Source organism: Hyperolius riggenbachi, chromosome 4 (assembly GCF_040937935.1).
Source record: "Hyperolius riggenbachi isolate aHypRig1 chromosome 4, aHypRig1.pri, whole genome shotgun sequence".
Classification (NCBI taxonomy): domain Eukaryota; kingdom Metazoa; phylum Chordata; class Amphibia; order Anura; family Hyperoliidae; genus Hyperolius; species Hyperolius riggenbachi.
In genome coordinates, this window is record NC_090649.1 from 175,321,661 (window position 1) to 175,338,156 (window position 16,496).

Below are 16,496 nucleotides of genomic sequence, written 5' to 3' on the forward strand. Positions count from 1 at the left end.
ATCCCAGCCTGCAATGAAATCTATATATTGTATGAAGGCTTTGCTCTGTCATTTTTACATCTGCCTTTGGGTGTAATTGTCTGTAAGATTAAGGAACAGCATATACTGTATAATGGCATATTAAAACATGCTCTAGGTAAAGTAAGCAAGTACGTAACATAAGGACTCCTAGATCTCTGGCTTATTGAGCTTAAAGGGAACCTGAACTGAGCAAAATTATTTAATATAAACACATGATGTAGCTGCAAATGAATAGTAAATACTTACCTCACCGTCAGTTCCTCTCAGAAGCTCACCATCTTCTTCTTACAGTGATCCTTTCCAGTTCTGACAATATTTTGTCAGAACTGAAACATACCAGTTGCTGTCAGTTATATATCAGATGCTGTCAGTTAGAACTGATGCAACGTAATGTCCATGTTTCCCTATGGCTCAAGTGGGCGATATAACAGTTTAACAGTGTGCGGACCAGGAAGCTGTTATGGGGTAATGGCCATTTTATATATGGAGAACGGAGAATTCTATCGACCACAGTGGACAAACAGGAAGCAGAAGAGGATAAAGGGATTGATGAATAGACTATATGGGAGGTAAGTATGACTTACGGTATGTATGTTTATTTTGACTTTTAATTTTCAGTTCAGGTTCTCTTTAAAGTGTACCAGAGATGGTACACTGGCCACTATTTATACTTACCTGGGGCTTCCTCCAGTCCTATGAGCTACTTCGGCATCCTCCTCCGGTCCCTGTTTTTCCGCTACAACTCCCGGTAATCCGGTCAGTGGCCACCAGTCGTTGCCTTCTGCGCATGCGCGGCTCGGCCATGCGCATCCCCCCGTCATGCACCTATCCCTTGGACTACTACACAGGCACAGAATGCTCCAGGAGATGGGCGCACGATAAGGGGTGTGCGCACGGCCGAGCCGCGCATATGCAGATGGCCGAGACTGCCCGGCTTACCAGGAGTTATAGCGGCAGAACAGGGGACTCGAGGAGAATGGCAAGGGAGGCCCCAGTGCTCATGGGGCTGGAGGAAGCCCCAGGTAAGTATTCATAAGGGCTAGGAAATCATCTCTGGTTTCCTTTAAAGGGAATCTGAAGTGAAAATAAACTTAACTTATGAGCCCAAATTTAAAAAAAAGGTCTGTACCTGCATGATTTTTGAAGGCAGAGAGGACACCATCTGCGCCCTTCGTGCAGTTCCGCCAGGTCCCCGCTGCATAATTTCCCTCCGGGCTGGCTCCCGACCCCATAGCCCGGGTCGGGCTCTCCTGCCTCCTCAAAAATGGCCGCTGGAGGTTGTAGCGGCTGCGCAGTCCGCACAGACGCGAGTGCGACTGCGCAGCTCTAGGGTCTTCCCACGATCCACGCTACAGGAGACAGCCTGTAGCGTGGATCGGGGAGGGAGGCCCTAGAGCTGCGCAGCTGCACTCACCTCTGTGTGGACTGTGCAGCCGCGGCAACCTCCGGCGGCCATTTTTGAGGAGGCAGGAGAGCTTGACCCGGGCTGTGGGAACGGGAGCCGGCCTGGGGGGAAATTAAGTAGCGGGGACCCGGCGGAATGGCGCGGATGGCGTCCTCTGTGCCTTCAAAAATCAGGCAGGTACAGGATTTTTTTTTTTTCATTTGGGCTCGTAAGTCCTTTAAGATATAATGATTTTTATGTGTAGTACAGCTAAAAAAAAATAGAACATTAGTAGCAAGGAACAGAGTCAGATATTGTTTCCAGTACAGGAAATGTTAAAGAGGAGCTGTCAGCAATAATATCTAAAAAAAACACATATATAAGTAGATAAATACTAGCTCTACTTACATAACATATATATTGCACTGTCCACATTTTGATTGTAGTGATTTTTCTATAGTAAAAAAAGAGAAAATCCTTCTTAGGATTTTCCATTTCAACTGGGTCGATCTTGAAGCCAATCCTGACATAATTTCCTCCCTACTCCGTCTGTGTATCACTGCCCTCCTCCCAGTCTTCAGACACTCCCATCCAGCTCTGCAGTAGAAAGTGCATTGCCTCAGCATGAGAAATATTGGCCAATCAAATAGGAACAGAGGTGTGGGAGGGGAAAACAGGAGGGAAAGAAGCTTCAGCCAATCAGGCTGCATTAGTGATGTCTGAGGGGAAAGTAAAGAATTAAAAAAAGAAAAACCATCATGCCCTGCCATTTGCTTTGTGTTGCAGATGTACTAAATAAGAACCAGTGAAAATGGGGAATGATGTTTTATGGAGAAGAAAAGATGCCCATACATGGTACAATTTAAAAAAAAATTCCGATAAGATAATTTAGTTCAATTATCCCGTAACATCGAGTATAAAGATTTTTCCAGCATGTCCAATCAGATTTTTCTCAAAAAATGGGATAATCGTTTGAATTTCTTGATAAAAAAAAAATATTTTCGACTTTCATTCGATTTGTTCAATTAGAAAGAAAAAACGGAAAAATCAAACGTTTTTATTGTATCGTGTATGGGCACCATAACAGTGATTTTTAACTTTTGGATTGCCTGGTTAGCATCATGACTACTTGTTTACCAGATAAAAATAAAGAATTGATTTTTGATTTATGCCCGACAGTTACACTTTAAGAAACATCACTTGTTATCTATTGAGCTTTCCGACCCAACTTGGGTCTGAGACAGACCATCCTATTTTCTGAAGCACTTATACATCAAAGAAACAGTGAGAGACAGCTTCAGATAAGCTTTTACTGCAGGGAAGTTCAAAGGATCATTAGCTCTGCTCTGTTTCATAGTTTAAAATACAGGGTGGGGTTTGTACTTTAATTGCAAATATGATTGAATGATGCAATGTTATTAAAAAAAAAAACCCTATATATTGGAAAATAAAAATATGTGATTCTTTTCTTTGTTACTAATGTTCTATCTGTACTATACATAAAATTCATTATATCATAAGGGGTTTTTTTTCGCTTCAGTGTCACATTAACGACTGGACTTTTCTGGCAACCAGCTTAATGAAATCCTTCCTGCTTTTTTTTCCTCAATAGGCTGAGAGCACGTATATTATTGTGGTATTAAGTAACATAAGATTGCTTGCTCTGGCTAATGGCCCTCCTTCCAACTCCTGTGTATATAGTGTACTCCCCTTTCCACCTCCTGGCAATATAAACTGCTCTGTTCCTCCACCACCTGGAGATATACACCCTACTCCCCTTCCCACCTCCTGGGGATATACACCCGACTCCCCTTCCCACCTCCTGGGGATATACACCCTACTCCCCCTTACCACCTCCTGGGGATACACACCCTACTCCGCTTCCCACCTCCTGGGGATATACACCCTACTCCTTCCCACCTCCTGGGGATACACGCCCTACTCCCCTTCCCACCTCCTGGGGATATACACCCTACTCCCCTTCCCACCTCCTGGGGATACACACCCTACTCCCCTTTCCACCTCCTGGGGATACACACTCTACTCCCCCTCTCATCTCCTGGGGATATACACCCTACTCCCCCTCTCATCTCCTGAAGATATACACCCTACTCCCCCTCCCACCTCCTGGGGATATACACCCTATTCCCTTCCCACCCCCTGGAGATATACACTCTACTTCCCCTCTCATCTCCTGGAGATATACACCCTACTCCCCCTCTCATCTCCTGAAGATATACACCCTACTGCCCCCCCCCACCTCCTGGGGATATACGCCCTACTCCCCTTCCCACCCCCTGGGGATATACACCCTACTCCCCCTCTCATCTCCTGGAGATATACACCCTACTCCCCTTCCCACCCCCTGGGGATATACTCTCTACTCCCCCTCTCATCTCCTGGAGATATACACCCTACTCCCCCTCCCACCTCCTGGGGATATACACCCTACTCCCCCTCCCACCTCCTAGGGATATACACCCTACTCCCCCTCACACCTCCTGGGGATATACACTCTACTCCTCCTTCCCACCTCCTGGGGATACACACCCTACTCGCCCTCTCATCTCCTGGAGATATACACCCTACTCCCCCTCTCATCTCCTGAAGATATACACCCTACTCCCCCTCCCACCTCCTGGGGATATACACCCTATTCCCTTCCCACCCCCTGGAGATATACACCCTACTCCCCCCCCCACACCTCCTGGGGATATACACCCTACTCCCCTTCCCACCCCCTGGGGATATACACCCTGCTCCCCCTCTCATCTCCTGGAGATATACACCCTACTCCCCTTCCCACCCCCTGGAGATATACACCCTACTCCCCCTCTCATCTCCTGTGGATATACACCTTACTTCCCCTCACACCTCCTGGGGATATACACCCTACTCCCCCTCCCACCTCCTGGGGATATACACCCTACTCCTCCTTCCCACCTCCTGGGGATACACACCCTACTCGCCCTCTCATCTCCTGGAGATATACACCCTACTCCCCCTCTCATCTCCTGAAGATATACACCCTACTCCCCCTCCCACCTCCTGGGGATATACACCCTATTCCCTTCCCACCCCCTGGAGATATACACCCTACTCCCCCTCCCACATCCTGGGGATATACACCCTACTCCCCCTCACACCTCCTGGGGATATACACCTTACTCTCCCTCTCATCTCCTGGGGATATACACCCTACTCCCCCTCACACCTCCTGGGGATATACACCCTACTCCCCCTCCCACCTTCTGGGGATATACACCCTACTCCCCCTCTCATCTCCTGGGGATATACACCCTACTCCCCCTCACACCTCCTGGGGATATACACCCTACTCCCCCTCACACCTCCTGGGGATATACACCCTATTCCCCCTACCACCTCCTGGAGATATACACCCTACTCCCCCTCTCATCTCCTGGGGATATACACCCTACTCCCCCTCACACCTCCTGGGGATATACACCCTACTCCCCCTCCACCTCCTGGGGATATACACCCTACTCCCCCTCCACCTCCTGGGGATATACACCCTACTCCCCCTTCACCTCCTGGGGATATACACCCTACTCCTCCTTCCCACCTCCTGGGGATATACACCCTACTCCTTCCCACCCCCTGGATATATACACCCTACTCCCCCTCTCATCTCCTGGAGATATACACCCTACTCCTCCTCCCACCTCCTGGGGATATACACCCTACTCCCCCTCCCACATCCTGGGGATATACACCCTACTCCCCCTCACACCTCCTGGGGATATACACCTTACTCCCCCTCTCATCTCCTGGGGATATACACCCTACTCCCCCTCACACCTCCTGGGGATATACACCCTACTCCCCCTCCCACCTCCTGGGGATATACACCCTACTCCCCCTCTCATCTCCTGGGGATATACACCCTACTCCCCCTCACACCTCCTGGGGATATACACCCTACTCCCCCTCACACCTCCTGGGGATATACACCCTATTCCCCCTACCACCTCCTGGAGATATACACCCTACTCCCCCTCTCATCTCCTGGGGATATACACCCTACTCCCCCTCACACCTCCTGGGGATATACACCCTACTCCCCCTCCACCTCCTGGGGATATACACACTACTCCCCCTCCACCTCCTGTGGATATACACCCTACTCCCCCTTCACCTCCTGGGGATATACACCCTACTCCTCCTTCACACCTCCTGGGGATACACACCCTACTCCCCCTCTCATCTCCTGGAGATATACACCCTAACCTATAGACTGTACTGCCTCTAGTCTCTACTACCTGGTGATACATACTGTTCTTACCTCCCTTCCTCAGGGTGATGTAAACTTTGTCCGACTGCACCCCTCCTGGGCACCAGGCTGGAAACAGCATGGGAAAGCATTACTGGATGCTTACCAGTATGTTAAAGAAAATCAGGTGTTTTTAGGGGGATGGGGGCTTTTGCTGAATAACAACCCTGAGATGTTGATTGGTAGACACAGTATGCCCATCTGCTTTAAAAACAGGACAATACGATGTATTCCAAGTCTGACCACATATCTTATTATATCATAGCAGTATCAATATACCTATAAAAATTATTTTTTGTTTAGTAAAAAGCTTCCCTGTATTCTCACTTGTGAAATCTCTGAAGGTCCGCCTCCGAGGAGCATTCTAAGAGAGACAGAGAAAGGCCATTGGTACTATATAAGCAATACATGCAGAGTCAGGGAGCACAGGCATATGAATATCACATATCACTGTGTGAGGATACTAGCCAAAGCCCTTGGAGAAAACCCAGCATAGCTAACTTCATCACAGAAGTAAACGTTATTAATTTTTTTTAAAGGTGTTTGTAAATGAGATTTCCATTTTATGGAGAGGTGGGTTTCTTTCAGATCTCTTTAAGAAATGCGATTTTTAAGCTTTTCTTATACAGTTTCGGTTCAATTCAACTGTCAGACAGGATTTTATTTCATTAGTTGTTCAAAGGAGTTTATTATCCTTGTATGGTGGTTCAATTGATCTTTAACATATAGTGTTCTTGTCTTCACTTCTGCTTACATGGCTGTTCTTCTTCTTCTCCATAGGACTGAGTGCCATCATGGCCACCATATGGTTTCCAGTGTCCACTCACAAAGAAACCACCATTGTTACTTTCGGGTATTCCCTATATGCTGGATGGATTGGAGCAGCGTTTTGCCTGTTTGGTGGAATAGTCATTGTCTGCTGCACAGGAGAATCTCAAGCATTCATGGAAAACAGATTTTATTATTCATCTCAAGGGTCTGGTTCTCCCACCCACGCCAAGAGTGCCAACGTGTAGACTAAGTGGGCTGCCTTCAGCTGTCGGTATAGCCTTCCTGATGGACTTTCATAACTTATGTGCCTTTATTTGCAACATCTGTGCCATTTAATGGAAAATATAAAGTACTAAATGTAACCTGTAAATTTGTATTCATCTTTTTCTCAAATGTGGTATTGCAAGGCAAGGAGGTAAAAGCAATAGATTTGAGAATATTATTTGTTTGCTAACTTGTTTTCTTATGGTTTTCCTATTCTTTCAAAGTACGTACTTTGTCAGCCAACAAAACGTTGATATGTAGCTCATTGCATATGTGCACAGTTTATCACAGAGTGCTTGAAATTCAGCCAGAGCATATTCTTTTGTTTTGAATACAGTAGGGAAGAATCAGAACCCTGATTAGATTTGTCTTGCTGTTTTTTACCTTGAGGAGATTTGTGCTAACTTTCTGTCCCCGTAATATATTGAGAGTTGCCATGAGTTGAGTTTCTTGCTTTGTAGAGCATTTCAGTACATTTTATAGCGCGTACACTAGTGTGCGTATTACACTGTGACCTGACCCTTCTGGATTTCCCATAGAAATACACTACAAGTCGACTCAAGAGACCCAAAATATAATTGTCTGGTGAACAAAATTTGTAAAATGTTTGGTTGCTGCCCTCACAGCCAAAGGGAGCGTTGGTCACTAATTTGGAATAAAATAGATTTCAATGGAAACATCACTCAGTAGGATCATAGTATAAAATCTTTATTTGACACAATTACTTAAAACCAAACAACAGCAAATCACACTGAGAAAGCCCACAGTGGGTGGGCATAACATGTGTGTAGGCATTGCAGGCAAGTAGAGTGAAGGCTGCTCCATAAGCATCCTGTCCTTCTACATTCAGAACTGAGCATGTGCATTTGTCACAAAGCTATTAGCTCTACACAGCAACCTGGGAGAATGTGTCAGGACAAGCTGTAGAGGAGTAGAGAGGAAGCTGGTATTGAGGACCCTAAAGGAAGGTCAGCTGAGGGTGGTGAGTGCTGTGTAAAGCAGCCCAATTATCCACAGCATGGGAAGCACCTTAACATCGCTGGGAGACTGGTCTTTTTTGGCAATAGAAACATGCTTTCCTGCAGCCAGGAAGGCTTGAAATACACATTGTGCCCTTAATAAATATAGGTGTTTTCTACCTACTGGTAAACACAGAGTGTAAAGATTGAACAGCAGTATAAAACATCTTGTGGATGAAGGACTGATTTAAAATGGGAGACACCCATGCAAAGTAAACGTTGCAAGTCCTGTTTAGGGATGGTTAATGAGATGCAAATAATTTGGAGTTGATGCAGCATTATGCAAATTTTGTATGCAAATGTATGTGCTTGTAAATGAACCAATCAAATCCTGCTGAGGTAAAATTGGATTGGTCCATTTCAAGCTGCATAAATTTGCATATAAAATTTGTATAATCCTGAATCAACTTGATATTATTTCCATCTCATTAATCATCCCTAGTCCTGTTGACCCTAATAACATGCACATGTGTAGAATCTGAGAGTTTAGAATACCAGCAGTCAGCTAGAATTGTTAGTGCATGTATGTATAGTGGCTCAGCGTGTGCAAGTTTGTAAGCAAGGTGGAGCACTCCACTTAGTTAGCTGTAGCAATTGTTTTTAGGGATTTGGAGTAACTGGGCTGGGACAGTTTTAAGCAATCATAGTAGATAAAGATTGGGTACTATGGTCATAGTGAGTGGCTCTTCCATTGAAATCTATTCCAATTGACTCCAGCAATTCTCAGGTTCTATTTCCTCCATGAGGCCCACCTGACTTATACGTAATGGGAAATCTATACAAAATTAAGAAAGCAATAAAAACTGCCCTGCTACTTGGAGATCAAATTTCCCCAAATGGAGTGCAGGCAGCATTTGAAGTCTATCCCTTTCGAGTTCTTCCAAAAATTAGGAAACAAATATAGTTTCATCTGGTTTTCCACTTTATTAAGCACCATAGTCCACATCCATAGGCTTATATGGTGCTTTACTGTTCACCGAATTGATTAGCTTCCTGTGTTGCCTTACAATATCACTCTTGCTTGAAAGATGGAAAGTGGAATTCCAGGAATATTAAAAAGCAAATCAAGGCTAATTCCATTCTGTGTTCTGTAAAATTACAATAGTTGCAGAGATTTTAAAAATAAATAAATCCAAAAACCTGTTTTCCCTACCAGCTATCTACCTACCATTCAGGCCACACCCCTTTCATACTCCTCTGCAGGAAGTTAGGGTATCCTTGGCATGTTTCTTAGCACTTCTGGAGATCCACTTTATATGTGAACCGTGATTGTTGCATGTATTCCATGAACTTTATTGGTGCTTGGCTTTGGATGCCACTGATATACCAATATCTTTCTTCTTTTCTTATTTTTTTTTACTTCTTCAGTGTCCTGAGTTTTCTCCTACCATTGTGCCTTGAGTTACTCAAAAGTTTAGCAGCTGACATTTTGTCTTCCTTTTTTATATTGTACTAGAATGTAAAACATCATTTTTTTCACATTTTCTCTGAATATTTTTGCTTAAATTATTTGGAAGGGCACACGTGTTTTGTTGATAACAATTTTATAAGTTAATGGATTAGTAAAAGCTTTTGGTAAAACAGCTCTGAGTGTGGTTTCAGAATGTTTCTTGGTACATAATGTATGAGCACCTGCCATACTGGAAGCCTGCAGTCATGGCGGCGCCCTGTGGCGGTTACTTATGGATTACACTAGGGTATGACTGCATGATCAGAAAATGGGAAACAGTACCGTTTTACAGCTCGCTCTCCAAATAATAGTCTGATACTACAGTACACCACAATAGACAACTGCTATCAATTCTGTTGTTATTGTACTGAACTGGGAGCAGATGAACACAGCTCCTACCTACCATAAAGCATGAAAGCACCATATATTTATAGCATTTACTGGCAGGCCCGGATTTACCTCACAGGAGCCTATAGGCACAGATGTCCTGGCACCCCAGACTCCGCCCTCCATGATCCTACAAACCCTCACAAAGCTGCACAGCAAGTGTGCTGGCTGGCCCAGCTGTCACTGCTCCCTTACTTCCCTTTCCTGTCATAGGCAGCAACGGGTGCCCCTTAGTATTAGGTAGCCATAAGTACCCTCAATACTAAGTAGGTAGGGGTGCCCCCAAGTATTAGGTAGCTATAAGAATCTCCGCTCAGTATTAAGTAGATAGTGGTGCCCCTGACTGAAGTGAGATCTCGTCAGTGGAATGCTGAGAGCATGGTGAGTAACCTCTCAATTACACTCTCATTAGTACTCTGCATAGGGAAGGAGGGAGGGAGGCGCTCAGGGAGGGGCGTGAACTGCCTTTCCATCATCAGGCGCCTATAGGCACGTGCCTACAATGCCTTATGGTAAATCCGGCCCTGTTTACTGGCGAAAGAGAGATTATCGGGTTAGGTTAGGTTTCTTGGGTGCTCTGACAGCAGAAGTCTGTGCTGGGTAGCCGTTTTATAGCTACCTCTATGGAAAACTGTTAACATTATACCATCAATGAAGCAACTAATCCAGTAACTGAAAGAGGGTGCTATGTTCCCTCCAAAACAGGGAACTGGCTGTGTCTGTGGTTGCTGCCACAGCTGTTTCGATGCTACTGGGCAGAACAAGGGATCTCAGCTGGTCCTCTTATAATAGATCAAGGTTGGGAAGATATCTTACTATCAGTCACTTCAGGAAGAAATCTGTCCAGCTATGGCCACACTTAAAGTAGGCACATAGACACAACATGGCAATCATTCCCATTGGACTGTTTTCAGCTAGGCTGTGCCATAATGCACATCTGAAGTGAGAAGAACATGGGGACTGACATGTTTATTTCCCTTTAAACAATTTGAATTGCCTGGCTGTTCTGCTGATCCTCTGCCTTTAGTTATAGACCCTGAACAAGCATGTAGATCAGGTGCTCTGACAAAGTCTGCCCATGTTTCTGGTGTGTGATTCAAGCACTACTGCAGCCAGGAAGATCAACAGAACTGTCTGGTAACTGGTATTGTTTAAAGGGAAAAAGGTAATTCAAGTGGAATCTAGTGCTGATTAAAGTAGCCACTTTCTCAGGTATGCAGGAAGACACCTGTATGCAAGGCCGATTTTACTATAGAGGCACTGAGGCTCAAGCCTATGGGGCCTGATGGTGGACAGGTGGCTCCAGGGTCGTTTTTTTGTTGTTGTCCAAGACACTATTATGAGTGAATGGCGCTTGATGCAGTATTATAATATCCCCTCATCAGGCAGGCAGCGCCCAGCTGATCCCGCCCCCAAATCTGCCTGCACATGATCTATGTATCCTCCTACAATATTATCCAGCTCTGGCATGTGTGTGTGTGTGTGTGTGTGTGTGTGTGTGTGTGTGTGTGGGGGGGGGTTGTATCATGATTCCGCTTTATGCACTAATCATTTTGGTGTCCCACTTTCATACTGCCCTGGTTCCTGCTCTCTCCTGCTGATATTCAACTCCATTGTGGCAGTGTGGCTGAATGTCTTATGTGGAGAGTGGAACCCAGAACTAAGCTAAGAGACTGTGCAGTAACTAAACCCAGAAGACACAGTAAGGAGACCTTGGCAGCATGCAGGTAGTGGCCAAAACGGAAAGACCTGACAAATGCAGCCAGAAGAGGGAGCTGATACAATCCCTTTCCAGCACTCCCCCTACTGCATGCACTGCACTAAGAGGGAGGAGATTATTGGACCTTGTGGGACTGGCAGGGTGAGAGCAAAGTGCTGTGTTGCTCATTCAGCATTGCCCAGAGTATAAACCCATGAGTTGATATAAAGCTGTTTTGGGCCTTGGGGGTTGATTCACTTTTACTCCTATTACTCACACTATTTCATCAGCTTACCTTAATTGCACACTACGCGCTAGTGACAGGCAGCCTACTGGGCCAATCAGAGTGCTGGAATCACTTCCTTTAAAGTGACTGGACCCAAGGAGTAGAGCGGGTGTAAAGTTACTAGTGCTCGCTTTGCTGCAATACAGCAGCCATAGCGTGTGCTCATGTCACTGGGGTTGATTACGCTCGCTATGCGGCCACTAGCACGCGTAACGTGCAATTAAGGCATGCTGATGAAATAGCGTGAGTAACAGGAGGATACTCGCACTATTTCTCTTAGTGAATCAATCCCATAGAGCCTTGGTTTATATTTATGTAAATACGGTACACTTATAAAACCAAAACACTTTTCCTGATTTATTTTCAGTTGCAGTTTCTAACATGATCATTCCACCTCATTATGGAGATACTGTACAATGTAGATCACCTGCTGCCCCTGACTTGTTTACTATTTGACTTGAAGTATTATGCATTAACTGAATATTATGTATGTCAATTGGCTGGCTAGCGGTATACTGGAGCCTTGCTGTTTTCATTGTTTGTTGTCCTATTCTGCCGTTAAATAATGCATTGTGTCCACCAGTGAAAATAAGAGAAAAGCAGCACAGTCTGTATATACAGTACCAGTTGTTACAGGGAAACAAATAACAATAGTCTTCATTCTCCAACGGGTCATCTTCAGTGCTGCACTCCTTTATATAAGTGCGGCTTTTGTTTAATTACCCATCATGGTATCTCCATGTGTCAACATGTCCTTGTTATCTCTGTATGTTTGTATAGACAACCATTGTTTATACCTTTCAAGTATTATGCTTTATAGTATTTTATATTACTGTACATATGTCATTTGCGCTGCTTGATTCTGCATGGAGTATTTACCAACTGTGCTGGAGTGACAAGTGTCAGCATAAGTATTTAATGGAGTTCTGAACACGGCATGTTGTAAGCAGCCAAAAATACCATGATTGGACTGTTTTAATGCAAGATTCTTTTTTTTTTTTTTTTTCCAGGCTGTAAATAATAATTTAGGAGGTATTTTTCTATATTTTGCTAATACACTAACAACTACTTATGGTATGGTTAGAGTGATAATCCATTTTGTGCAAATGATAATAAATACATGGAAAATTTGCAGATGTGGAACAGTTTCATTTATTAGTTGTGACAGAACAAATATGGTGACATTTTTCGAAATGCCAAATTGGTGAGTCAGTATGGGGATAATTTATCATCTTGCATAAGCCAGAAGGCTGCATGACACTTTGTATGACGCTGATCCTTGAAGAACGCCACCAGTCTGCAGTGAGAACCGTGAAGTCATATGTACCAGCTGTTCGGAATTTAGTGGGGCTCTAGAAGATACACAGTAACTCATTTCTATCAGATTTCCATTCATATATTCAGATCCACTGCAGACGAATTCTGACTAGTTTCAGTGTCTTCTTACCACTCTTTACCAACTGATCTGTGGTGTGCTAAATAATCTCAGTGAGATCTTAAAGGAAAGCTGAAGTAAGGCCCAGTGCACACCGAGCGGATTTGGATGCAATCCGCCGGCCGCATCCGCCTGCCTCCTGCTGCACGTTTTGCTGTTTGCTAAAAACCTCAAACCGCCGGTGTGCACCAGCCCATTGAAATCCAATAGCCAAGCGGATTTACAGGCGCATGCGGCAGGTGGATAGCATCCAAATCCGCTTGGTGTGCACTGGGCCAAATCTCTGCAATTCGCACCAAAAACCGCTAGCGTTTTGTGGATCTGCTTGCGGTTTTGGTGTGCACTGAGTCTGAGTGAGATTCATATGGAGGCTGCTATATTTATATCCTTTTAGGCTGCATTCACAGTGGAACGTTGCTACCCCAAAAAAAAGGTGGTAACGCAGTGTTACTGCCGCATACAGTAGGTACAGTAAAACATACAGGCAATGAAAAGTATGCTTTCCTGTACCTGGCAATGTGTGCGTTTAGAGGTAACGCCGTGCAGCAGTGTGTTACCATAACATTACACGTTACAAAGTGATGCTAATGTCGCACTGTGAACATCCCATAAGCTTATCACTGCAGTGTGGTAAGCTGGGTTATAAGACTTTATAACGCAGCTCCACAACATCCCACTGTGAACGGAGCCTCAAAGGATAACAGTTGCCTGGTGATCACTTTGGCTGCATTAGTGTTTGGATCACACACCTGAAGCAAGCATGCAGCTAATCCAGTCAGACTTCAGTCAGAAAAATCTGACCTGCATGTTTGTTTAGGCTCTAGAGGCCATGGATCAGCAGAACAGCTAGGCTTTTAAGGAACTACAAGTCCCACAATGCACTGCAGTAGTCTGACAACCAAAGTCATGATTCATAAAGGCAAATGCATTGTGGGACTTGTAGTTCCTTAACAGCTGGAGAGCCAAGATTGCAGATCACTGCTCTAGGTGTAGAATTTGCTGCTGCTGCTGCAGCAGCAATAGGTTGCATATAAATGTTGGATCTGATTGGTCCAATTATAGCAATCTTCATCAAATGATGAAGGGTGGTAATCAGGAAGTCCAGCGGGGCCCAATCATAGCCATCACTTTGTTGGACAGGAACAAAAATGCAAATTGAACGGTGAGTGCAATGTTGCAGATATACATTGACTCTAGCAGATGATTGCAATCAACAGGTTAATGCACATATTAGCAGACTGATAGGCAATTTTTATATCATTTTCTTATGATTGTGATGACACCTTTAATCATGTATTAATAAAGTGTTTTTGTTTTTTTTGTCTTTGGATGTGCTTTCAATCCCCATACATTATCTTCAGCAATATCTTTGTATAAGTCCTTTCCAAGAAACTTTGAAAATCACCCATATCTACTGTAAGTAGCAGCTTCCTAGGTAATAACACAATGGGGGAAAGAGGCTCCCAGGAAGGATAAAATACATTAAAATCTATAAAATGAAAAAAATGTAAGAGGTAACTTACATCATGGATGACATACTGTATATATTAGATAAGGGCTCTTTCACACTAAGACGTTGCATTTGATGAGACGTTAAGGTCGCACAACGTGCCCCTAACGCAGTGCATATAGGTTATAAAATTGTACGTTATTTTGTACTACGTTATGTGTCTCTTGGTGCGCCGTTTTCGTCAGGGATGCTCGGATGTGCCTCATCCACGAATTCGGAAATCCGCGTGGTTGCAAAAAAAAATCCGCATTCGGCCCCGCCGCATGCGGATTTTCGTCCGCGTCCACGCAACCACGCGGATTTTTTCCCGTGAATGGCGTAATCACGCGCGGATTCACGCCCGGAGGCGGATTTTCTTTTAACGTTAATAACAAAGCCCCCATACATGCTACAGTCCCCCAAATAGCATGGATTATCGAGGTGATAAGGGGCAACATAACTTCAACATAAAAAATTCCCCCCAAAAAAATTTTTCTAGAGAAAATGGATTTTAAAGTGAAATCAACACTTTAAATGGGGCTATTAATTGGTAATAAGTGGTTTTAAAAAGGGATATACACGTTAAGCAGTCAAAGAGGTGAAGGCGAGTTCCAATGGCACTTGGCGGCGAAGGTACCGCTGGAGGAGGATGAGTGGCTGACGGCAAAAAGGCTCCAGAGAGGTTTTTGTAATTTTTTTTTGTTTTTTTTGCAGCAATTAGCAATGACATCGCAGCAGAGTTGTCAGTGGGCACAGTACAGGATGCAAGGATGCAGTGGGCACAGTACAAGGTCACTGAAGGATGCAGTGGGCACAGTACAAGGTCACTGAAGGATGCAGTGGGCACAGCAGTGGGCACTGGATATACAACTAGGTCACTGAAGGATGCAGTGGGCACAGTACAAGGTCACTGAAGGATGCAGTGGCCACAGTACAAGGTCACTGAAGGATGCAGTGGGCACAGCAGTGGGCACTGGATATACAACTAGGTCACTGAAGGATGCAGTGGCCACAGTACAAGGTCACTGAAGGATGCAGTGGCCACAGTACAAGGTCACTGAAGGATGCAGTGGGCACAGCAGTGGGCACTGGATATACAACTAGGTCACTGAAGGATGCAGTGGCCACAGTACAAGGTCACTGAAGGATGCAGTGGGCACAGCAGTGGGCACTGGATATACAACTAGGTCACTGAAGGATGCAGTGGGCACAGTACAAGGTCACTGAAGGATGCAGTGGGCACAGTACAAGGTCACTGAAGGATGCAGTGGGGACAGTACAAGGTCACTGAAGGATGCAGTGGGCACAGCAGTGGGCACTGGATATACAACTAGGTCACTGAAGGATGCAGTGGGCACAGTACAAGGTCACTGAAGGATGCAGTGGCCACAGTACAAGGTCACTGAAGGATGCAGTGGGCACAGCAGTGGGCACTGGATATACAACTAGGTCACTGAAGGATGCAGTGGGCACAGTACAAGGTCACTGAAGGATGCAGTGGGCACAGCAGTGGGCACTGGATATACAACTAGGTCACTGAAGGATGCAGTGGGCACAGTACAAGGTCACTGAAGGATGCAGTGGGCACAGCAGTGGGCACTGGATATACAACTAGGTCACTGAAGGATGCAGTGGGCACACAAGGATGTCACACTGTGTAATGAGATGCTCATATGCCAGCGAGCGAGCGAGCAGTGGGCACTGGGCACTGGGCACGGCACAAGGTCACTGACAGAATGAATGAACAGCGCTGGCAGAGAGTGGCGGCGCCGGCGGTGTGACTGGCTGCCTGCAAATAGTACAAGTGTATAACTGTCACTGGAATATACAAGTGAACACTGCAGCTGCACTAACCTGCCTGCCTGCACTCTACACACAGACAATCCCCACTCCCACTACACTGCAGCACTGAACCTGCCTGCACAGCACTACACACAGTTAAATAATCACTAGACTCCCACACTCCCACTACACTACACTGACTACAACTAACTACA

The 16,496-nt window shown here is 45.1% G+C and overlaps 2 protein-coding genes across 2 annotated transcripts in view; one reads left to right on the forward strand and one right to left on the reverse strand.

The window, feature by feature from the left end:
- CLDN11 (claudin 11) overlaps positions 1 to 12,709 on the forward strand; it is a 55,643-nt gene extending 42,934 nt beyond the window's left edge. The window contains exon 3 of the mRNA XM_068281004.1: positions 6,480 to 12,709. Coding sequence (XP_068137105.1) covers positions 6,480 to 6,715 — 236 coding nt within the window. The 3' untranslated portion in view covers positions 6,716 to 12,709. The remainder of the gene's footprint in view (positions 1 to 6,479) is intronic.
- The window catches only part of RPL22L1 (ribosomal protein L22 like 1), a 460,839-nt gene that overhangs the window by 62,555 nt on the left and 381,788 nt on the right, over positions 1 to 16,496 (reverse strand). The window lies entirely within an intron of this gene.